Source organism: Aphidius gifuensis, linkage group LG2, assembly GCF_014905175.1.
Source record: "Aphidius gifuensis isolate YNYX2018 linkage group LG2, ASM1490517v1, whole genome shotgun sequence".
NCBI lineage: Eukaryota > Metazoa > Arthropoda > Insecta > Hymenoptera > Braconidae > Aphidius > Aphidius gifuensis.
In genome coordinates, this window is record NC_057789.1 from 17,211,057 (window position 1) to 17,236,964 (window position 25,908).

The 25,908-nt window shown below is 30.2% G+C and overlaps 2 protein-coding genes across 10 annotated transcripts in view; both read right to left on the minus strand.

Moving 5' to 3' along the window:
• LOC122849208 (CAP-Gly domain-containing linker protein 1-like) overlaps window positions 1–25,908 on the minus strand; it is a 40,754-nt gene that overhangs the window by 8,365 nt on the left and 6,481 nt on the right. The window contains exons 1-11 of one of the 8 annotated variants that reach the window (XM_044147839.1): window positions 11,719–12,493; window positions 10,321–10,386; window positions 10,054–10,206; window positions 9,594–9,957; window positions 9,255–9,471; window positions 9,046–9,084; window positions 8,374–8,514; window positions 8,116–8,280; window positions 7,994–8,014; window positions 7,753–7,909; window positions 5,063–7,675 (exon numbers count right to left, since the gene is read on the minus strand). In XM_044147839.1, coding sequence (XP_044003774.1) covers window positions 5,063–7,675; window positions 7,753–7,909; window positions 7,994–8,014; window positions 8,116–8,280; window positions 8,374–8,514; window positions 9,046–9,084; window positions 9,255–9,471; window positions 9,594–9,957; window positions 10,054–10,206; window positions 10,321–10,386; window positions 11,719–11,854 — 4,072 coding nt within the window. In that variant the 5' untranslated portion in view covers window positions 11,855–12,493. Of the gene's footprint in view, window positions 1–5,062; window positions 7,676–7,752; window positions 7,910–7,993; window positions 8,015–8,115; window positions 8,281–8,373; window positions 8,515–9,045; window positions 9,085–9,254; window positions 9,472–9,593; window positions 9,958–10,053; window positions 10,207–10,320; window positions 10,463–10,687; window positions 11,101–11,327; window positions 11,632–11,718; window positions 12,494–25,908 lie in introns of those variants that run through there. The other 7 variants (XM_044147843.1, XM_044147845.1, XM_044147842.1 and 4 more) reach the window with 7 other exon arrangements.
• Window positions 18,481–20,431, minus strand: LOC122849238. Of its 2 annotated transcripts, none has more exons than XM_044147914.1 (5): window positions 19,801–20,431; window positions 19,498–19,723; window positions 19,320–19,408; window positions 19,107–19,154; window positions 18,481–19,034 (listed from the first exon to the last, which is right to left on the minus strand). In XM_044147914.1, the coding sequence occupies exons 1-5, from the start codon at window positions 19,810–19,812 to the stop codon at window positions 18,924–18,926; spliced, it is 486 nt and encodes a 161-aa protein (XP_044003849.1). In that variant the 5' UTR covers window positions 19,813–20,431; the 3' UTR covers window positions 18,481–18,923. The 2 variants fall into 2 exon arrangements, with proteins under 2 accessions (XP_044003849.1, XP_044003848.1); XM_044147913.1 differs by having other exon boundaries at window positions 19,107–19,156; window positions 19,316–19,408.

A 25,908-nucleotide genomic window follows, 5' to 3' on the forward strand; every position in this document is an offset into this window, starting at 1 on the left:
AATTCCTTAGTCACATTAATTCTTTAACAAATATATTTCCTTAAAACAGAATTCTTTGACATCCTCAATTCCTTAGCTACATCTTTTCCTTAGCTACTGCTTTTCCTTGGGATTTTTATTAATTAAATAGATAAATTACATGTTATTTTATTTTTGAAAAATAAAAATGTCGAAGGAGAAGCAGTAGCTAAGGAAAAGATGTAGCTAAGGAATTAATGTGGCTAAGAAATTAGCTACTGCTTTTCCTTGGACATTTTTTATTTATTTTATATTTAAACCGGATCCGAATTTTGTTTTAAAAAAATTTTGATTTGAAAAAAAAAATATATTTGCTTTTTTCAATTATTTTTTTTAACAATCATTATTAACAATATTTTTATCTTAGAAAATTCAACCTAAACTAAACTAAAATTCCGGATTTTGCGGGGATCAATCTCGGGGCTATTCTGTTCAAAGTCGGCAACTCTATCCTATTGACCACGGCGGCGTACGTGGAATCCATAAAATCAAAAGTCCTTTACAAGTGTAGAAAGTTATCTCAAAATTACAATAGAAAAACTTGATATGATTAATACTATATATATGCAACAATGTATTTTTTATTATCAAAAAATAAAATGACATTCTGAAATTAATTTTTTTTTTTTTTTTTTTCAAATACTTCTAAGTTGGATCCGTTTCAAATCAGGGAAACCGGATCCGGCTTACCTTAGCCAAGCCTGACCGAATCCGGAAGTTAACTTTGACAAAAAAAACAAACTTCAATTAAAGTCCGGCATTCTGGATCCGATTCGGATCAGGATAGAGTAAGGAAAACCAGATCCGGTTAGCCTTAGCCAAACCTGACTAAACCCGAACGTTAACTTTGACAAAAAAAACAAACTTCAATTAAAGTCCGGCATTCTGGATCCGATTCGGATCAGGATAGAGTAAGGAAAACCAGATCCGGTTAGCCTTAGCCAAACCTGACCGAACCCGGAGATAACTTTGAAAAGAAAAATAAAGTCCGATTAAAGTCCGGCAATCTGGATCCGATTCGGATCAGGAAAGAGTAAGGAAAGCCGGATCCGGTTAGCCTTAGCCAAACCTGACTGAACCCGGAGATAACTTTGAAAAAAAAAAATAAGGTCCGATTAAAGTCCGGCAATCTGGATCCGATTCGGATCAGGAAAGAGTGAGGAAAGCCGGATCCGGTTAGCCTTAGCCAAACCTGACTGAACCCGGAGATAACTTTGAAAAAAAAAAATAAGGTCCGATTAAAGTCCGGCAATCTGGATCCGATTCGGATCAGGAAAGAGTAAGGAAAGCCGGATCCGGTTAGCCTTAGCCATAACGGATCCGAAAAGGCTCAGGAAACCCGGATCCGGATTACCTTAGCCATACTGGATCCGATTCGGATCAGGATCCGGCCAATCCGGATTCAATTTCCACTCGGGATGTTTGCATTTTTCTCTTAGAACAGCTTTGCATGAACATATTACTGATAATCAGAGCCGGGAAGTTCGTCTGTTATTTCAGCTTGCCGTAAATACCATGGCAACATGGTGAAATATAGTTAAAAAAAAAGACGATCTGAACCTCGTACATGGAAAAAATGGCCTTATATTTTTGCCCTTTTAAAAATGGCCTCAAAAAATGGCAAAAAGAGGCCAAAAACATAAGGCCATTTTTTAAAGCCATTTTTAAGAAGCCAAAAAAAAAAAAATAAGGCCATTTTTTGAAGCCCTTTTTAAGAGGCCAAAAATATAAGGCCATTTTAAAGGGCCATTTTTAAGAGGCCAAAAAAAAAAGGCCATTTTTTGAGGCCATTTTTTCCATGTACGAGGTTCAGATCGTCTTTTTTTAAAACTATATTTCACCATGTTGCCATGGTATTTACGGCAAGCTGAAATAACAGACGAACTTCCCGGCTCTGCTGATAATATTTCACCATTAATTTTTTTAAATCGACCTTCAATATCATGGATCTTTTGAATGAGATGTTTGTATACAAGTGGCAAACACATGATACTAATCACTTGAATCAATTTTTACACCAATACTCGTAATATGTTCCGCATATATAATACGAATTTCGAGGGAATTTCGTGGAATTCGTTTTTCGTGCCCATGACAGTATATACTCAATAGTTAATAACATTTTTTTAATAAACAATAAAATTTTATGCTAATGGGATATACTTGACTGCATGTAATTAGTTTCTTTCTTTGCCAACTGCTTACAGCGATTGGCTACGCCCACAGTCCGTTTCCCAATAGGGTTAGAGATGTAAAAATACCGGTATTTTTTTTTTCGGTATTAATACGGTATTTAATACGGTATTGATACGGTATTACCGTATTTAATACCAAATGGGTGTTCTGTATGTTAAAATACGGTATCAAACTGAATTTTTGATACGATACCGTATTAATACCAAATACACCCCTATAGATGTAAAAAATACGGTATCAAAAGTTCAACATTGAGTGGCGCTAGTGTCAATTTTACTGTCCGCCATCTTTTTTGTGCCGAACTTCAAACATTTTTAGTATTAAAATAAATGAAGCGAATTAATTATTTAATTATCAAGTCTAAATAATTAATTATTAAAATTAATAACATAATTATTTACAGACAATAAACAGACAAAAAAATATAAACTAACCTCGTTTGCTTTTGCCACAGTATATTTTTAATGTAGATTTAATTATTGGAAATTAAATAATTCAGTGTCCTAAAATTAATCAAATATACGAATAAATTTTATAATAAAAATTACTAGTGTAATTTATAAACAATTATATTTATAAATTATTTAATTAAGTTATTACCTATATTGTATCATTTATCCTATTTCTTTGGGTTTTTTTTTCATCAACAAAAAAAAATAAATAATAATAATTGTTTCCAAAATGGCTGATGCCATGCGCCACTGTGCGCCACTGCCCACTAGCGCCAAGATGTACAAATTTTTGATACCGTATTTTTACATCTAGAGAGGTGTATTTTAGTATCAAATGACAGATACCGTATTTTTACATGGGAACATCGGTATTTCGGTATCTGTATCGTATTTGGCGCTCGGTATTAATACGGTATTTAATACCGTATTAAATACGGTACCGTATCGACTCACATCTCTAAATAGGGTGCCACGAATCTGAATTTACCTACGTCTCCAAATTCAGTCCCGTGACACCCCATGGTGCCCTCCGCGGCGGCTTATTGTGGATTATGGCTTTTTTACTATTCACAGTTCTCATTGCGTTTTATCTAGTTTTGCCAAGTTCAAAATAAGGGACTTGATTTTTTTTCGTGCATTTTTTTTTTTCTAAGTTTAATTCTTATATTTTTTTATAATTAATTAGGGCTAAGTAAAATATCTAGCAGTTAAGTAACAAATTTGGCTGGTAAAATAATGTAGATATTGATTGTTTAGCTATATTATTAAGGCTAAGTAAAATATCTAGCAGCTAAGTGAAAAATCTAGAGAAACTCGGCAATTGCCAATATGAGAATATTATTATGAACATATGTTTATCCGGCGGGTGAGGCAGACTGAGCAAGGCTGCCAACACTGCGCGTGGAATCTGTCATAAATGTGATTTTGACGGCACCCGTATTCAGAGGATGTTCTCATTAGGGCGTTTTTTTTCCGATGGTGGCGTTTGTGAAGCCTTTCTATATGAAATCTATATAAAAAAAATTTTGTCAAGCGCCATCAGCGGAAAAAAAAGCCCTAATGAGAACAATTTTGCCCCGTGAATACGGGTGTGGATCACAATTATCGTGGAAAATGGTCCGCTTTCTAGGAGCCCTCCGAATACTAGTGCCTTGGTAATAATAAAAAGATTTATTATTGTAAAATCTTAAGCAATTTCTAGACAAATAAAGTTCGTTTGAAAGGGTTGTAAACATGACACAATTGTACATGATAAAATGATTCGTTTATATGCCAGGGTTAAGTAAACACTAAAGGCTTGTGGCCACTAGCATAGTTTTTCGACAAGTTCTATGCCATAGCGATATGGCAGAAATAGTTCACATATGACGGCTATAGGGCGGCGTTTTAATCGTTTTTTGAAATTGTTTCAGCTATACCAACTTGCTCAGAAACACATAAAAAATAAATAAAAATATAACTTTCTTATTTGTTGACAATTTGATATTTTGACAGTCAATCATTATACATATTACATATGTACTATACATGTGTAAATATAAACAAACAAATTTATTAATAACGCTAACCATTGTTGTTGTATTTTTTTAATGTTGGTTGTATCAAAAAAAACTAGTGTGAAGTTAGCGGTTCTATGCTGAAAATGCTGCGTGCAGCATTTTTTCAACATAGTTCTCCGGGGCAGGGGGAAGCTCAAAACCGTACATTTCTTGTAAGAGAAGGATAGAAGAAGAAATAGAAGATTGAGCCAGAAGAGATAGAGAGAAGGATAGAGCTAGAAGAATAAAACTGAACGACGGGGTGCGTTCCGTGGCTATCCAGTCCGTACGAACTTCAAAATGGCGGAGTTTGGAAATATTTTGATTCTTTGTTGTGGTAGACCTGATTTTTTTCATTTGAAAATAATCTGATCAAATTTGACGTTAGCCAATTTATTCGACAGATTTGAAATAATTAAATAGAAACTCTGTCAACTTAAACCTGAAAAAAATAGTAATACTTAATATTTTAAGTTTTTATAAATCTCTGGCCTTCTCTTTGGCTATAGTGATGTATCATAGTAACATTTAACATTATTAGAATTTTCATTTTTTTCGTCGCCATTTTGAAGTTCGTACGGACTGGATAGCCACGGAACGCACCCCAGGCCCGTTTCGCCCCGCGATGAGGGACGTGACTTATCGTCCATTATGGCCTTTCTACTATTTGTGGTTCTCTTTATATTTTATGTAGTTTTTCCAAGTTCAAAATAAGGGATTTAGTTTTCTTATGTAAAAAACTAGATTTTTTACTTAGCAGTAATAAAGTGCGAAAATTGATGCTTTCAAAAATCTACTTCGGACATTCAAATATTTTTATATTAGTGAACCATAAAAAGTAATGATTTTTTTACTCACTTTCACAATTTTCACAGTAAGGCCGTTCAGTTGATTTACTAGGTGTTTGCAATTTTATTGATTTTTCTTGTTCAAAATCTTGGGATTGCATATGACAGTCTTCTGTTTCATGAAGATCAAATCGATCGCAAATATCGCAAAACATTCTCTGTGCATATAGTTTGTTTTCTAATGTACTCAAATCAATTGCTTCAACTGGCGATACTCTCATTTCAAGTACTTCTATTTTACAAAGCAGTGTTTTATTTTTTTTCTGCATTTCAACAATAACAGAGTTTAAAAAATCAATTTGACCCTTGTAAGTCTCATTGTCTTCGATTATTTTCTCCAAGCTGTGATCATTAATGGCTTCATTAAATTTTAATTGATTGTTATTATTTTGATTATTTTTATTTTTTTTTAATTCATCCAATGCTTTTTGAAGTGTTAAATTTATTTGACTATTTTCTTTTTCCAATCGGCATTGATCTTTGACTAATTTACTAATTTTTTCTTCTAAATTTTTTATTTCATTTACATATTGTTGAATTTTATTTTCAGATGTCTCTAAATTTTTTTTTAGATCCATCTGTATAGCCGTAGGTTTCTTATTTTGAGCAACAAGAGAAATAATTTTCTCTTCGTATTGAGCTTTTTTAGTTGTTATATTTATATTTTCATTTTTTTGAGCTTCCAATTCTTCATTAAGACTTTTTATGATATTTTCTCGTGATAATACATCACATTCAAGTTGATTATTATTGTCGCGAAGACTTTTGCATTGTGATTTTATTGTATGTAACTCTTCTTTTATTTTTGCAACTTCAATTTCGTTTTGTTCACCAAAATTTTTAAGTTCCTGAATTTTTTTTTCTTCTGTACTAATTTTATCACTAAGGTTTTTTTTTTTATCTTCTAACAATAAATTTTTCTTTTCAAGATCACTATATAGGTTTGTTTGAATTTCAATTTTTTGTCTTAATTCCCGAATAATATTTGTATTTTCACAATGAAACTTTTCATTTTTATTATTTAAATTTTTTAGTTCTAATTCCAAATTTGAAGTTTTAGTCTCAAACAGTAAAATTTTTTTCTCTAGATTTCCAATTTCATTTTGGCTTTCTTTACAATTATTTTCAGATATTGCGAGTTTTTTGGTAATCTCAGACATTTTATCTGCATTTTGGACATTCGTTGTCTCCCGCTCATTGATTAAATTTTCTATTTGCTTTTCGAGATTTGTATTGATTCGAGAATTATCATTTTCTTTAGATAAAAGCGTATCACTTAATTTTTTATAATTTTCTTTTCGAAGTAATAATTCACATTTTAAACCATCTATCTGTTTAGAACTGGATTCTAATTCGATATTTTTTTCATGCAATTTATGATCTGCTTCTTTAATTAAAATATCAAGTTGACTAATTTGTTGACGATGTTGAGCGATTTTTATATCTTTTAATGTAAGTTCTTCATTGTGTTTTACTAATTGTTCTGATGAGTTAGCTGATGAAGAAATAATAGCCGATATTCTAGCTTCTAATTGTGATTTTTCAATATTTAATTCATTGATTTTTTTGTTTGAAAATGCTAAGCTTTCCTTTTTTTCTTTAAAATTATTATCTTGAACCTTCAATTCGTTTTCAAGATTAGTTATAGTCTGTTGTGCAAGTGCTATCGCATCCTCCAATTCTGTATTGTTTTTTAATAGAGTTTTTATTTCTTCATCTTTCAATGTCACTTGAGATTTCAATTCTACGTTTTCTTGTTCAGCTAGATTTAATTTTATAGTTATTGCAGCTATTTCTGTTGAAATTTCATCGATTTTCTTGAGTTGATTATCTGAATTTGATTTAATAGTTTTCTCTAATTTACATTTCTCAGCATTTTGAAATTTTATAACATTTTGAAGCTCAGATACTTGTATCTCAAAGTTCGTATTGATTGTTGATAAATTATCAATATTCTTCATGAAATTTTCCTTTTCTTTTGTCATTTGATTTTTTTTTATTTTCAATTCATTTCGAATATTCAAATTCTCTTCATCAAGAATTTTTAATTGGTTTTTTAGTTTTTCAATTGTAGTTTCTAAATTTTCTAGGGGTTTTTCATTGACCAACGATATTGCTTCTTTATTAGATAATTTTTTTTCATATTTCTCAAGCTCAGCAACTTTTTCCTGCAATGTTTCTGTAATTTTTTTAATATCTTTGTCTTTTAAGTCAATTTGTTCATGAAATTTTTTTATATTGAATGATATAATATTAATTTCATCATTTTTTAACTGAAGTTCTTTGTTCTTTTCGTCAATTATTTGTTCAGATTTATTAACGATTAATTCATTTTCTTTAACATTATTTCTAAGATTTAAAACAGTTCGTTGTAATTCTTCAATTTCGATAGTCATTGATGCAGAAAGACTTTGGTGTTCTTCGTGAGTTTTATCTAATAATACACTTTTGTCATTGATAGCTTGTTGTAAGTTTTCTATTTTGACGATCATTGAATTTTGAATATCTAATTCTTTATTTTGAAAGTTATTTTCCAAGTCTGCAATTTTACTTTCAAGTTCCAGTATTTGTTTTTCTAATTCAATTTTAGCTTTATTTAGTCTAAGATTTTCGCTTTGAAGCTCTTTAAAAGAAAAAAGAAACGTTCATAAATATTATATTTACAATTTTATATTATATAATCAATGAATAAGCCAGTACCTGAATATACTTTTTTTTCACTGCGTAATGTTGCCAATTCTTCTTCGACTTCGAAAAGTTTCGTATTATCATACTCCAATTGAGTGATTCGCTTTCGTTCTTCATTTAATTGTCCTTCTAATACTTGTATTGTATTTTCATGTACAATATTCACAACCTGACAGACAAAATTCGAGAAACTAATTATCTAAATATTTCCTATTTAAATTTTAATTTATAAAAAAAAAAATTGAGTACTTACATTTTGTTTAGATCTTTCTTTCTAAGATATGAAAAAGAAAAAAATTATTATTAGCAAACTTTAAGTAAATGCATACAATATAAAAATTTTTATAGCAGAAAAGAATAAATAAGTCAATGAACCTGTATATCTTCATTGTTTATTGATTCTTCTTCAAATCGGAATAGTAGATCTTCACATTTTTTTTTCTCATCTTCTAATTGGACATTTAATATTTGTTTTTCTTCTAATAGTTTCGTCATTGCCGATTGTGCATCAAAAATAATTTTTTCCGTCTCTTCTCGATACTAAGAAAAATTAAAAATATATTCATTCAAACAAATACATAGCATTATTGGTATGTAAATCATAATATATTTTTCCCATAAGTAAATATCTACCTTACTATATTCTTGTTTTAATGCACTTATTGACTGTTCAGCATTATCAGCTTGGATAGCAGACTTTGTAATCCTTTCTCTCTCTAGATTTCTTTCTTTTCGTAACATATCGATTTCTTGTTGTTTTTCTTTTAATTTTTCCTGAAAAATGTATATTTTTTTAAGGAAATATTTTGGAACTAATATATTAGAAAAAATTTTATTTAGAAAAATACAAGGTTTATACCAGAAAATTAAAAGTTTTTATCCGGATTCATGTTTTGAAAACAAATTTTTTATTTCTATTAATACTCTATGAGGCTTTGAATTTTGATCGATTTATCAAAGATGCTACAAGAAAACCATTTTAGATAATTCTTATTATAGAAATTGTATGCAGAGAATAAAACAATAATTGTAAAAAAAAGCTTTCTTTTCAATAACATTCTATAGTCATATCTTAAATTATAAAGAAATTTGTATCTATATGCTGGTGTTATACTTGAATACTTTTTCATTGTTTTTTGTCAACTATTAATGACTCAATATGCTTAGAATACTAAAATAGTGTTTTATTTCCGTTACAAATACATTTTACAAACTTTTAAAATACAATAACAGAATTATATTAATTCTATATACATATTCTAAGTTTACTTAATTAACATGCTTTTGAGTGAATTATTGCCTCACCTGGAGTGTACTTTGGCTAGATGTAGGTTGGCGAACTTTCTGTAATTTAACCGATTAAAACACAATAACAAAAACAAACAGTAATAAAAATAAACAACAAAAAATATTTCCATTAATAATTAATAAACAAAAAAAGTGTTTCATTTATATCTTATTGATAGCATAAACGTATCTCGGAGTTACAAGCAACTTCACTCGGCAAATCTTACCCGCCCAGTTATATTTCCTCGGATATTATTAGAAGTTGTACTAGTTATACTTGATAAAGAAGTCAAAGATTCTCTGGAACTTGTTTTTGTAATTGATGTATTCAAAGCTCCATAAGTTGGCTTGCGAAGAGACAAAGATGAACGTTTGCTTGATGGTGATCTTGATACTTTTTGTACTAAAGCAAACAGACCATGTTTCGGTGGACACTGGAAATATCTGAAATATAATCATAAAGTAAACGAGTCGATACACTTTTTGTTTAATTTCACTTTATAGTATGGTAAAAAACAAAAAAAAAAAAAAAAACAAATAATAATATTTTAATAATCAATTTAAACCTTATATCTGCAACAGAACCATCATTTTTCCCAACTGGATCATCTAATTCAACACCACACCAATCTCCAGTCGCAAATTCAGTCGTGCCCAAGTATTTAAGTACACCAGTTTTACTTCCCTGGCTTGACGACACAATCACCCTATCACCAATTTTCAGATCACGATAATGTGATAATGATGACGAAAGACTCGTTGTTGATGTATTCAGTGATGGTGACATAGATAAAATTTTTTTTTGGTTCGACATATTTATAGCAGCTTCTGATAATGGGTGACAAGTTAGCCTAGTGAGACGTGAAAATATTCCATGCTTAGGAGCACATTGAAAATATCTTGAGCCAGCAACTGATCCATCGTTCTTTCCTTTGTAGTATTGTAAAATGAAAAAACACATAATAAATATTCGATAAATAGAAAATTTGATAATAATAACTGACTCATAAATGACCAAGCAATTACCAATTGGCTCATCTAGTACTACCCCAGCCCAATCGCCTGGTGCAAATTGTGTTTCTCCAATGTAAGCTATAGATCCAGGTTTTGTTCCACCGACCCATACTCTATTTCCTATTATAAAGCTGTCTGTGTCTTCTGTCAACACGACACTTGTATCTGTTTATATTTAAAAAAAAAATATATATGAATACTTAAGCCGTAATAGATTCAAGTATAAATTTTATAAATATATTATAAAAAATTCTTTATAATGTGATTAATCAAACTCACCTGATTCACGACGCACATCGTTACTCATTTTGTGATTTGAGTTTTTGTAGATAGGCTCCATGCAATCTGTCATGCAATGAAAACAATATCTAAGATATCTACTTAATAAAACAAATCATCAGACTGATACAAGCAATCGAATCTGCAATGAATTATGTTTAATGAGCTGTATAATATAACTAAAAGACAATTGCTATAAAAACCGGAAGCTAAATGTAATAATAATTGTTACATAAATAAATAAATGGATTAATTATGATAAATTGTTATTGATCGATAACTTTTTCAGGGCGTTTAAACTGTAAAAAAATAAAATATGCACGTATATATTATTTATTCTCAATCTAATAACTTTTGTTATTTTTACCAATGTATCATGAACTGACATCATCTTTGACGATTTTAGCTTCTCAAGGATAGTTAAACCTAAATGAATAGTTTTATCTTTTCAATTTGACATAATCGATAGAAACACTTTTCTTAAAATGTTCATGGCAATTCGATTACTGATATATTCTGAACAAAGTGGGCGCGGTTTGTAGATAAACATTGGTAATAATTAGATAGATCTAGGCGTAGGTGAGTTGGGACTAAACATAGATTTTTTTTGTCATTGAGTGATTGTATAATATTGTACGGCATATATACACTTAAGAACAGCATTTTTTAAATTTATTCGATTTCATAACTATGATATACAGAGAATGGTAAATATGGGCATGGAAAATATAACTTAACACAATCATTTAACTAAATTATGTATTATAAAAAAAACAGTAAAAACTTGAATAACTATCACATTTTTTTTTAATTTCTAAAAAAAAAAATCAATTACTGGACTGATATTTTAAGATTTAATTTTTCTGTTTCTAATATATTATTTTAAAAAATGATCAATTAAGTCTACATGTTTTCTTACAAAATAAAAAATATAATTGTTAACGTATCTATTCACATTTTAACACTATATTATTTTTTTCCAAGTTTTGAAACTGCGTTTAATTTACCAAGAATTTTAAGAAATCTGATAGCGATGAAAAGTGCAGACAAGAAAAAGAATTGTTAAAGAAGCTTGATTGCTTGTTGACCATTTCAGTGAAACTGATTATTTACAACAGTTAACAAGGTAGGTATAAGAGAAGTTTTTCATATGTTGACCTAGACCCGTAAATACTATTGAATAGGGGGGGGGGGGATAAATGACTTCATTGTTGGATTAAGTAAATGAACAAATTGATAAAAAAATGATTCCAAGATATATTTGGTTATTTACTTATTCATACTTCTTTTTATAAAAGCATAAATAAAACAAAATATAAAAATCATGCAAATTAATTGGCAAAATGAATCCGACTAGAAAATTGATGATAAACTAACGCGAAATTATCGTTAACTTACTCATAGATGACCGAGAAGCCGATCGAGATATCCCTGGTTGTGATTGTGAAGTACAGCAAGGTTGACTAATTTTTGATGTTAGACGTAGCTCAGTAGTTTTTCTATCTAGACCTACTTTTTCTGATTCGTAGTTCATTTCACTATTTTAAATTTATTTATTCTATCACAGTCTTTTAAATATTCGTTTATTATAATTGATATTGATATTGATAAGCTAGATTCATATGCAAAAAAGCTTTGAAATTAATTTTACTCTGCATTAGTTTCCAATACGATATACAAAAAAAACGTTGTAAAATACATAATCACGTCATATTTTATGATGAAAATATATAATCATTACACATTATATGATAATAAGTACGCATAAGTCATAACATTAAAAATCCGCACCGTTTTGTACAGGTTATGATTTCGCAACTTCTTGTAAAGTTAAGGCTTGTGGCCACTAGCATAGTTGTTCGACCAAGTTCTATGCCATAGCGATATGGCAGAAATAGTTCACATATGACGGCTATAGGGCGGCGTTTTAATCGTTTTTTGAAATTAGCTGTGTTCGATGGTCGTCTCGGCTCAGTTCCGTCTCACTCATGGAGTTTCACAAGGAGGGTAATCTGTGACGTCACACTGTGTATTGGCATAGGGAGCTGTTGAAGCTCACGGAATGGAGCAAGTCAGTACGTTTTTCTGCCGGTGATGACGCTAGTGGGACGAGTGCCCAAAGTCACATGTTGTTTTTGTTTATATTTTTTTTTTTTTTTTGTGTAGCTCAGTTAGAGTATTCCTTCATTATGTAAAAAAATAATACAACTACATAATACATTATTTATTTAACAAGTAAAATTAAAGCAATTTATTTTAATTTACAGTGTCTAAGAAAAAGATAAAGCTAAGGAATTAATGTTGCTTACCATATAATTTCTTTATAATCACATCAATTCTTTAGCTTCATCTTTTTTTTAGCTACTGTTTTCATTTGGTATTTTTTTTATGATAATGAATTACTTTAATGTTAAATAAATAATTTTTTATTAAAAAGATCATTCCAAATAAATTTTATTTCAATTAGGTACATGTGATGCAAATGTTGACATAAAAAATAATAATATAGTCCAATTGAAGTATTGAAAAAAAAAAAAACAAAAATGTTCATGATGACATTAATGGATATGAACCAGGAAAACCAAGTTTTTTAGAGGAATTATTTGGTAAAGAAAAAAGACAAAAAAACCACCAAAGGGTTAGTATTTGTATGGTGCTGTTGGTGATGGAAAAATCATGTTGATGGATCTCTTTTAGGATTGTTGTAAGATAATTTATATCACAATTATTTTAATAATAATATAAATAAATAATTAATAAATATCATTGTTTACAGATTGAGAAAAAAGAACATGTACTTTTTTTTTATTTATGCTAGATGTACATAGTAAAATTCATCAAGTTAAAAAAACAATAAAACGTGTTTATAGTAGTACAAAACTTCAACCATTTGATCCAATGCCACCAGTTGCTGATATGATTATTAAAAAATAATGGCTTTTATGTTTTGATAAATTTCAGACAAGACAAAATTAAGTTTATAAAAAATCATGATGAATTAAAAACATTAAATTTAATATTTGATAATCATAGGTAACTGATATTGCTGGTATTTTAATAAAAAAAAATACCAAGCACAAGCAGGAGGCTAAAGAAAAGATGAAGCTAAGAAATTAATGCAGCAAAAGGAATTATGTGGTATAAGCCACATCAATTCCTTATAGCTACATTCTTTCTTTGGCCACTGCTTGTTCTTGGTATTTTAATTTATTATAATGTATTAATTCAATTTCATTTGTTAAATAAATGAGAAAAATTCCAAGGACAAACAGTGGCCAAAGAAAAAATCGAGCAAAGGAATTAATGCAGCCAGAAAAATTATTGGATAAGCAGCATTAATTTCATAACTCCATTTTTTCCTTGGCCACTGCTTGTCTTTGGTATTTATTATTTAGTAAACAAATAAAATTATAGCAATATATCTTAATAAAAAAAATACCAAGGGCAAGCAGTGGACAAGGAAAAAATGAAGCTAAGAAATTAATGCTGCTTACCAAATAATTTCTTTGGTCACATCAATTCCTTAACTTTTGGTCTAATAGTAGCATTTTCCATTTTCCAACTGAATCATCTGGGTCTTGTATTTTGATAAAATAACAGCAATTTTTACCTTGTCCAATTTTTAATCTTTAATTAATTCCTGAATCAAGTGATACAACTAAACAATAATTTTTTAACACTTGTATAAATGGAATAAAATTTCCTCTTTGTAATCCACTTTCGTATAAATCATCAGGAGCTGTATTACTTGTTGTAACAACATGTTAATAATTGCAATAATTACACGATCAAATAATTCAGTAAATAATGGTTTCAATATCGTTGCATCAGCAACATCATCAAAACATATAATAGCCATGATTTTTCAATAATCATATCAGCAACTGGTGGCATTGGATCAAATGGTTGAAGTTTTGTACTACTATAAACACGTTTTATTGTTTTTTTAACTTGATGAATTTTACTATGTACATCTAGCATAAATAAATAAAAATGTACACGTTCTCTTTTTTCAATCTGTAAACAATGATATTTATTAATTATTTATTTATATTATTATTAAAATAATTGTGATATAAATTATGTTACAACAATCCTAAAAGAGATCCATCAACATGATTTTTCCATCACCAACAGCACCATACAAATACTAACCCTTTGGTGTTTTTTTTGTCTTTTTTCTTTACCAAATAATTCCTCTAAAAAACTTGGTTTTCCTGGTTCATATCCATTAATGTCATCATGAACATTTTTGTTTTTTTTTTTTTTCAATACTTCAATTGGACTATATTATTATTTTTTATGTCAACATTTGCATCACATGTACCTAATTGAAATAAAATTTATTTGGAATGATCTTTTTAATAAAAAATTATTTATTTAACATTAAAGTAATTCATTATCATAAAAAAAATACCAAATGAAAACAGTAGCTAAAAAAAAGATGAAGCTAAAGAATAGATGTGACTATAAAGAAATTATATGGTAAGCAACATTAATTCCTTAGTGTCTTTTTCTTAGACACTGCTTGTCCTTGGTGTTTGGTTTATTAAAATAAATTGCTTTAATTTTATTTGTTAAATAAATAATGTATTATTGAGTTGAATTATTTTTTTACAGAAAAGAATACTCTAACTGAGCTACACAAAAAAAAAAAAAAAATATAAACAAAAACAACATGTGACTTTGGACACTCGTCCCACTAGCGTCATCACTGGCAGAAAAACGTACTGACTTGCTCCATTCTGTGAGCTTCAGTGAAATTCGAGAGATTACCCTCCTTATACACCTCCATGGTCTCACTTACGGCTCACTTATGGCGCTAGCGACGTACAATTGTTTGAAGAACTACAAAGGCACAAAATCTCAATACAGGTGCTTATCTATATCATCACCGTACCAATGCTTCAATAAATATTGTTTATTTACTTTATGCAAACAGTGTCATCATAATAATCTATTACAATGAGTTGATAAATATATAATCAAAATGAATATAGAAAATGTAATTCAGGTGAGAGCAAATAGTGAATGAAAGAAATAAAAATGAAAATACAAATTTTGGAGATGGAATTATTATCTGTGCTATTGAACAATAATTTTTTATCTTTTATACATAGGAAATAATTGAAAACAATCAAAATAACATTATGAACTCATTTTGTTATTACAAAATTAAAGTTTTAATAAATAACAATAAATTTTGAAACGACAACGAACAACAACAACAATCGTCATTTCGTCAATCAACAATATTTATTGGGGCATTGATACAGTGATGATATAGATAGGCACCTGCAGTCCAATTCACAGGGCAAATTTTTTACAATTTAGGGCTTTTTTTTGCCGGTGATGGCGCTTGTCAAATTTTTTTTATATAGATTTTACATACAAAAGCTCTACAAGCGCCGCCAGTAGAGGAAAAAAGCCCTAAATTGTAATGCCCTGTGAATTGGACTGCTGTATTGAGATCAATTGAGATTTTGTGCCTTTGTAGTTCTTCAAACAACCGTACGTCGCTAGCGCCATAAGTGAGCCGTAAGTGAGACGGAACTGAGCCGAGACGACCATCGAACACAGCTATTGTTTCAGCTGTACCATGGTAGAAATATACAGGTAGGTCCATGCGCATACGTTTTTTTAAGCCAATAAGAAGTGCTGACCACCGGTTGCCATATTGGCTAAAGTGGCGCGACTTTATTTAAATCATAAATTAAAATACATATTAAAGATGATCTTAGTAGAAGATTAAAATAATAAAAATACATAAACAAATGATTAATTATATAAAAAATAAAAAATAAAATACATATTAAGCTTTGTTACATATTTTTTTTAACTTATTTTTTTTTTTTATCTTCTATAATTTGCTCATTAAAAACTCTGAGTCAAATGTACGTACAAGTATGTACCAAACATTGTATTGCATCCAGTGCAATATATATATTGTTCTTTTTATGCAAACTTTTAGTTTGTTAACTAAATATGTAAAAATTTCTTTTATTTTTGTGAAAAAGTAAAAGTTCAATTTCTAATTGTTTTGCAACATCTATAAATACGTAGAATTATCAAATAATATTTTTAAAGTTTTTATTTATGATTAATGTAACTTTTAAGCATGCCATACATAAATAATTAACAGTACAATAATAATAATATGACGGACACACAGATTTACACACATGCAAACAAGATGGCCGCCAATGGTCTGCGCAGTAGATTTTTATTTTCGTCCGAGGCATGAACATACCTGTATATTTCTACCATGAGCTGTACCAACTTGCTTAGAAGCACATAAAAAATAAATAAAAATATAACCTTTCTTATTTGTTGACAATTTGATATTTTGACAGTCAATCATTATACATATGTACTATACATGTGTAAATATAATGAAACAAATTTATTTATAACGCTAACCATTGTTGTTGTATTTTCTTAATGTTGGCTGTATCAAAAAATACTAGTGTGAAGTTAGCGGTTCTATGCTGAAAATGCTGCACGCACATGGAGGTGAATAAGGAGGGTAATCTCTCGAAATTTACTGAAGCTCACAGAATGGAGCAAGTCAGTACGTTTTTCTGCCGGTGATGACGCTTTTGCTACAACAGTTCTATGGTCACATGTTATTTTTGTTTATATTTTTTCATGATAATGTGACAAGTCAAAAGATAAGTACCAATGCAATGTAATGTTCATGAACAAAATGACTCTGATGTTCATGTACCAGATGAGTACGAATTATATGTACCAATGCAATGTAATGTTCATGTACCAACTAAATCATCATTACATATGATACATGCGTCAACTCAGACTGTAGACCATAATGATTCATTCGAACTAAATAAAAAAAATTGAATGTAAACACCGGTAATTTTAATTTTTTAATGATCATATACTTTGATGTGTCACATTGTCATGTATTATGAGATTGCCAAAAATGTAAACAAAAATACCATGTGACCATAGAACTGTTGTAGTAAAAGCGCCACCATCGCCAAAAAAAGGTACTGACTTGCTCCATTCCGTGAGCTTCACCAACAGCACCCGTATTCACCGGGCAAATTTTATACAATTTAGGGCTTTTTTTTGCCACAGATGGCGCTTATGAAATTTTTTTTATATGGATTTTACATATAAAAGCTCCACAAGCGCCACCGGTGGATGAAAAAAGCCCTAAATTGTAATGCTCTGTGAATTGGACTGCTGGCCGGGGGCCTCGGCCTGGGCCAACGGAAAGACAACTTGATAAATCAAAAACTCACTATGAGAAAATCCCATGTAAATATTTGAAATTATAATGTAGCAGTGCTGACACTACGAACATATAAAATAAACCATGATAAAAAATTGGCCGGATTTTTGGCCTCGGCCAGCTATCGAACGCTGCCCTGAAATATAATAAAACTGCACCCGTATTCAGGGGTGCATTCCTTTAATAAAAATTTTTTTTCGTTTTGCAATTTCGCCCTGTAATACCGACTAAAAACTAGAAACAGAAACAACGACAAAAGTGATAAATTTCTCTATGCAATATTCCAGACTTTACAGTTTACGATAATGTGTGGTACGACCTATGTGACAATAACAAACAATCACAACAAGTCGATTTTCTATTTATTTCAGTTTGATATAAACATTGAACAGTTATCCATCTAATAATTGGAAGCCAAAAAAAATATAATGTCATGTGCCAGTACTGCCACTACAAGAAACAGCTTTTTCCTATAAAATTTTGGCCGGTATTACAGGGCGAAATTGCAAAACGAAAAAAAATTTTTCATTAAAGGAATGCACCCCAGCAGTCCAATTCACAGGGCAAATTTTTTACAATTTAGGGCTTTTTACGAAGCCGGGTAGGGCCATCGAGTGCTTGCGTGCAAAGTACGAACGCATAAACAGCAAACCAAAGTTTGCGTACGTGCGAAGTACGATCGCACGTAAGCACTCAAGAAAAAAATAATAAAAATCGGCGTGCGCATGCGTAATCCGCCATATTATTTATTATTATTTATAATTTCATTCTGTCAAATGTCAATAAATAATTATAAACATTGCTCCAAATCTGTTCCAATATTGATATATAAATTCATTTAATAAAAATATCGAATCTTTTAAAAATACATGACATTTATAGAAAATAATAATAAACCTTGCTACAATATGAATATTAATTAATTCAATAAAAGTATTAAATATTTATAAATACGTGTTATTTATATAAACACATATACGTCAAGATGGATAACTCTTCAACTAATAATTTTAATAACACAGGTAATTAATTTAAAAAATCAAATCAAATTACTATGCTGTAGTTAATGATCTACATATAATATTGCAATATTAAATATGAAATGACAGATGCTGGTGATGCTGGTGTAATTGGAGTTAGCCAGGCTGGTCATGATGATGCAGTTGAATACAGGAATAAACTGATTGAATATTATCACAGAGAAGGATATGGTTATCAAGAAATTGTAGATTTCCTTAAAAACAAGCATCGAATTTTGATTTCGTTGAGACATTTTAAAAGAACACTAGTAAGTCTAGGACTAAAACGTCGTAAAATACCAGATTCACCTGATATGGAAATACTATCAGCCATAATTTTTACTACCAAAAAAATAATGAATCCATCTAATCGTAATATATTTGTTTACAATTTTCTTTCCACATGGGGCTTTATTTTTTTGTATCAATTTACGAATCTGAAAAAATATTTAAAAATATAAAACAAATATCACAAAATATTAGTATGACAAATTTAAAAAAAATATTACTTTTTTTGGTGGATGCATTAAACTGTCATCACTGTCATATGAATTTTCAGCAGTCCAATTCACAGGGCATTACAATTTAGGGCTTTTTTCCTCCACTGACGGCGCTTGTGAAGCTTTTGTATATAAAATCTATATAAAAAAAATTTTACAAGCGCCATCAGCGGCAAAAAATAGCCCTAAATTGTAAAAAATTTGCCCTGTGAATTGGACTGCTGGTGAAGGTGGTGGTGGTGCTAATTCTTTAACGATCTCCATTAGTTTTCTTGATTTTTGAGCATTGAAATTAGCTAAAGGATACATTGCTGAAATATTGTTAAAAAGAAAATTATTAAATATTTTGTGGTGCATCAACTGACGAAAATATTTCAGATAAAAGATATCATAAACTTACGAGTATCTATGAGAATAGTATACAAAATATCAACCCTTGGATCAATGATCAATTTACCGTCTATCATAGGAACAACCGAGACAGTATCATCACCATCTTCTTCTTGATAAGAAAGACCAGTTGCATTTGAAATTACATTTTTAAGATCACTTAATTTTAGAGTGTTCTTTGAAGTTAATGTCAATTTGTATTTGTTGCGACCACAAGTTGCCTTAATCGTTTTTAACTAAAAACAACAGGTGATTAGTAATGAACAAATGATTGTTTATAGCAATACTATTTAAAAAAATATTTACTACTTACAGTGTCACTCATTTTTTGATAGTATTGTGTAGAATTGTCTACTTAAAATGATACGAATGTTGAAATTATTTAAGATTTTACATTAAACATAAACATAACCTTGACAGCGTATCTCAACAATATCGCAGACACATACATTTATTATTATAATTGACGTCAACAGTGGATTATTAATTTATATTATAGATATATAAATATTGTTAATAATATAATAATATTATTAATTAAAACAAAAGAATTTAATAAACAATTATCACGCGCAAATTGCAATACATGAATCCATGAATCATTATTGTTCTGATTTATTTATTATTAATAATAACAATATTCAATAATATGGTGGATTACGCATGCGCACGCTGATTTTTATTATTTTTTTCTTGAGTGCTTACGAGCAATCGTACTTCGCACGTACGCAAACTTTGGTTTTCTGTTTGCGTTCGTACGATTGCACGTAAGCACTCGATGGCCCTACCCGGCTTACGTGCAATTCATGGAGGTGTTATCCTGGGTGATTCACCTCCATGGTGCAATTGTACAAACGCACACAGAGAACACCAAAGTTTGCGTACTTGCAATCGTACGATTGCACGTACGCACGCAAGAAGACTGGAAATACAGGAGGACTTACTCCCTATCTCGCCTGTATATAAAACTGATCGCCGCATCGCAGGTAATACGGAACGTGTGCGACTTGTATCGTTTTTACAATGCGCACAATACAAACATACTCTCACAAACACTAACAGAGCATTATACACATCATGTTTGTCAGAGTGTTGTATTGTGCGTACTGTGCGATATAGTCGCGCACGTTACCGTGGTACTACTAGCGCCCCTCAATTATGCGGCGATTACATAGCGGAACGGTTTTTTGAGGCAAGTTCGTCCTCCTGTATTTCTAGTCTTCTTGTACGCACGGAAGAAAAGAATAAAAATCGGCGCGCGCATGCTTTATTTGCCATATTCAATATTGTTATTATTATTAATAAACAAATCAAAACTTTTTAGAGTAAGAAATCAATATTTTTATTTATAAAAATTTAAATCCATATCAATATTGGAGTAGGTTTGGAGCAATGTTCATCATTATTTATTGGCGGAACATAATAATAATAAATAATATGGCAAATAAAACATGCGCGCGCCGATTTTTATTTTTTTCTTGCGTGCGCACGTGCAATCGTACGATTGCAAGTACGCAAACTTTGGTGTTTTCTGTGTGCGTTCGTACGATTGCACGTAAGCACTTAATGTCTCTACCCGGCTTCCGTAAAAAAGCCCTTAAAAATGATTCGCGTTTGCGTCTTTAGCCGCTCAGCACTGACGCAGGCACTTGCGACTTTTCTAAAACAAAGACGCAGAATGCTTGCGGCTTGACGCAGAGCCCGCGACACCATCTTGCGTCTTTTTTTAAAAAATAATCCGCCATTGTTGTTGATATATTTATTATTTGAGGGTTAGGTTGTTGCACAATATGTAAACAAATAAATATATGTCAACAACAATGGCGGATTATTATTTCGAAAAAGACACAAGATGGTGCCACGGGCTCTGCGTCAAGCCGCAAGCATTCTGCGTCTTTGTTTTAGAAAAGTCGCAAGTGCCTGCGTCAGTGCTGAGCGGCTAAAGACGCAAATGCAAATCATCCTTCAAGTGTAAAATTTATTTTGCCCTGTGAATTGGACAACAGCAATTCAATTCACTGGGGTCTGTTCGTAATGGCAATCCGGCAGGGTTAGGGTTAGTAGGGATAAGTTAACACCGAACTATAACCCCGTCCGTTCGTAACCCTGGCATATAAACGAATTCGGATCATTTTATCGTGTACAATTTTATCATGTTTACAACTTTTTGATATTATTCAAACGAATTCTATTTTTCTAGCAATTGCTCAAGATTTTACGATAATAAATCTTGTTTATATTATTGAAAAAAATAAGACACCGATTCGGATTTTTTTATATGCCAGGGTTAAGTGAACACTAACTCCATCCATTACGAACGGACGGGGTTATAGTTCGGTGTTAACTTATCCCTACTAACCCTAACCCTGCCGAATTGCCATTACGAACGGACCCCAGGGCATTACAATTTAGGGCTTTTTTTTCACCACTCACGGCGCTTGTAAAGCTTTTGTATGTTAAATCTCTATAAAAAAAATTTTACAAGCTCCATCACTGGCAAAAAAAAGCCCTATATTGTATAAAATTTGCCCTGTGAATTGGACTGCAGGGCCCCAGGGGTACGTTCCAAATCCTTCGTTCGGTACGGTATATCAAGATGGCGGATTTCAGAGTTTTTTTTGCCATTTTTTTTATCGCAATAATAAGTTGATCACTTATACTTATTATTGGTGAGAATAAAAAATAATCAACTAATACTATTCTCTTTTCTCTACTAAAAATACATCAACTGACACTAATATAGAAAAGTTTATAGAGGTGTTTGAAATTTTCATATATTTGATTTGAAACACTGCCATCTTGATATACCGAACCGAACCAGGTTTTGCAACGTACCCCAGCCAGTGCTGGGGAGGTATGATACCGGTGTATCATACCGCAGTATCATACACTGTATCATACGGTATGATACATCTCCATTATTATACGCCATGTATCATACATTAAAAGCGCCTCTACATTTCACTTTTTGAACTATTTTTATGACGCCATTTTGCCTATCCGCCATTATACACATATTTGGCGCCCAAAAACGGGTGCGTGAACCTGGCCTGCATAAGTCCTAGAAAAATTATCTAGGATACTCATTAGAAGCGTCTTGATTTGTACTAATTTGTACCGCCATTGATTTAATTTGTACATCAAAATTAAAGGGTCCAGAAAGGGTTAAATATCGACTTTTTTTCTAGATGACTTAGAGGGGTAAAAAAAATTGCTACAAACGCAGAATAATTTGTACTAATTTGTACCACCAAGCCCGGAATTTGTACCTCAACAAAAAAAAAATTATTTACTCCAATATGATAATTAACAATTGCATATCTACTTTAATTATTGAGGTACAAATTCTAATTTAATCGGTACAAATTAGCTCTTGTTCTGTTCTTTAAAATAAAAAAAAAACCCTGGCGGAAATGACAAGACTTGATTTCGGCGCTTTTACAAGAACGAATCAATAGCTATCCAAGAGCAAATTAAAATTAATATTACAGAACCCCTAATTATAATATGAACCATTGAATACCATAATAAAATATTAAAATATTCTATTGACAGTTTAGACACATTAATTTGACGTAAATTATCTTTCATTATTGATAATTTATACGATTCGAAAACATAGAATTAAGAGGTTAGGGAGCCAGCTGTCAAACAAATTACAGACACAAAACACAAGACCTCCACTAGCAGTAATTTATGAAAACTTACCACTGAAATCAAAAGCAAATCAATACCAAACCATGAGCAAAACAAGAACAGAAAAAATTCAAAAAATTAATAAATAAACCTATTGTTGATATAAGTGTATGTCGTTTTATCATATTTATTATTATTATTTAGTCATTTTAACAAAAAATATATATATAAAAAAAAGTACACATAGTCTGCACAGTATCCAATCCATAGCAAATCAAGAGCAAAACAAGAACAAAACCAGAACGTTTCCATAGCAAAACCAGAGCAAAACAAGAACAGAAAAAAAAATCATAAAAATTAATAAATAAACCTATTGTTGATAAGTGTATGTCGTTTTATCATATTTATTATTATTATTTAGTCATTTTAACAAAAAAAAATGACATACAGTTATCAACAATAAGTTTATTTATTAATTTTTATGATTTTTTTTTTGTTCTTGTTTCGCTCTTGTTTTGCTATTGAAACGTTCTGGTTTTGTTCTTGTTTTGCTCTTGATTTGCTATGGATTGGATACTGTGCAGACTATGTGTACTTTTTTTTTTTTTTTTATATAGGTATATATATTTTTTTTTTTTGTTAAAATGACTAAATAATAATAATAAATATGATAAAACGACATACACTTATCAACAATAGGTTTATTTATTTATTTTTATGAGTTTTTTTTCTGTTCTTGTTTTGCTCATGGTTTGGTATTGATTTGCTTTTGATTTCAGTGGTAAGTTTTCATAAATTACCGCTAGTGGAGGTCTTGTGTTTTGTGTCTGTAATTTGTTTGACAGCTGGCTCCCTAACCTCTTAATTCTATGTTTTCGAATCGTATAAATTGTCAATAATGAAAGATAATTTACGTTAAATTAATGTGTCTAAACTGTCAATAGAATATTTTAATATTTTATTATGGTATTCAATGGTTCATATTATAATTAGGGGTTCTGTAATATTAATTTTAATTTGCTCTTGGATAGCTATTGATTCGTTCTTGTAAAAGCGCCGAAATCATTCTGTAATAGCTAATGAATTGCTCTTGTGTGTTCCGCCAGGGAATTATTAAAAAATATTGATATTTGAAGGCTCCATGCATTTGTTAATAAAAATATTCGATAAACAATTGCATGGCGCTATTAAAAATTAATATTTTTTAATAATTTTTTTTTTATTTTGAAGAGCAGAACAAAAGCTAATTTGTACCGATAAAACTAGAATTTGTACCTCAATAATAATAATAATAAAAAATCAGGTTACTCCGAAATATCAATTGATAATACTTTATTTTTATTATTGAGGTACAAATTCTAATTTTATCGGTACAAATTAGCTTTTGTTTTGTTCTTTAAAATAAAAAAAAAATTATTGAAAAATATTAATATTTGAAGGCGCCATGCATTTGTTAATAAAAATATTTGATAAACAATTGCATGGCGCTTTTAAAAATTAATATTTTTTAATAATTTTTTTTTTATTTTAAAGAACAGAATAAAGGCTGATTTGTACCGATAAAATTACAATTTGTACCTCAAAAATAATAATAACGAAGTATTGTTGTTTGATAATTTGGAGTAACTTGTTTTTTTATTATTATTTTTGAAGTAAATTCTAATTTTATCGGTACAAATTAGCTTTTGTTTTGTTCTTTGAAATAAAAAAAAATTATTGAAAAATATTAATTTTTAAAGGCGCCATGCAATTGTTAGTTAAATATTTTTATTAACAAATGCATGGCACCTTTAAATATTTTAAATATTTTTAATGATTTTTTATTATTTTAAAGAACAAAATAAGAGCTAATTTCTACTGATTAAATTAGAATTTGTACCTCAATAATTAAAGTAGATATGCAATTGTTAATTTTCATTTTGGAGTAAATAATTTTTTTTTGTTGTTATTCTTGAGGTACAAATTCCGGGCTTGGTGGTACAAATTAGTACAAATTATTCTGCGTCTGTAGTAATTTTTTTTATCCCCATAAGCCATCTAGAAAAAAAGTCGATATTTAACCCTGAACTCTGGCCATTTTGGATACAGAATCAATGGTGGTACAAATTAGTACAAATCAAGACGCTTCTAATGAGTATCCTAGATAGTTTTTCTAGGACTTAAGCAGGCCAGGTTCACGCACCCCCCAAAAACAATATGTCAACATCCAACATGTTAGCTGTGTTCGATGGTCGTCTCGGCTCAGTTCCGTCTCACTTACGGCTCACTTATGGCACTAGCGACGTACGGTTGTTTGAAGAACTACAAAGGCACAAAATCTCAATACAGGTGCCTATCTATATCATCCCTAAAATTTTTATTTTTATTTCTATTTCTTTCATTTACTATTTGCTCTTACCTGAATTATATTATCTATATTCATGTTGATTATATATTTATTAATTCATTGTAATATACATAGAGTACTCTTATTATCAAATTCCGCTAGTACGAATGAGCCAAAAACGATTTTAATCAAATGTTTATATAGCTAATTCTACTTTTCTATATTAAAATTATTGTCCGTTTAATTGATATAGCCGAATAATAATCTATCTATATTATTTTACAACCTCTTTCTGTTTTCAGATTCAATCAGCTAAGCCGATCAATAGCCAGGGGGGTAGCACTACGTGTATTTTTTTCTCGGCTTATTTTTTTCCCTAACTGAAGATTTTTCCCATGCGCAGAGACCGGTTTTTGCGTTTGGGTAAAAGGAGGGAAGAATGTGGATAATATGACAATA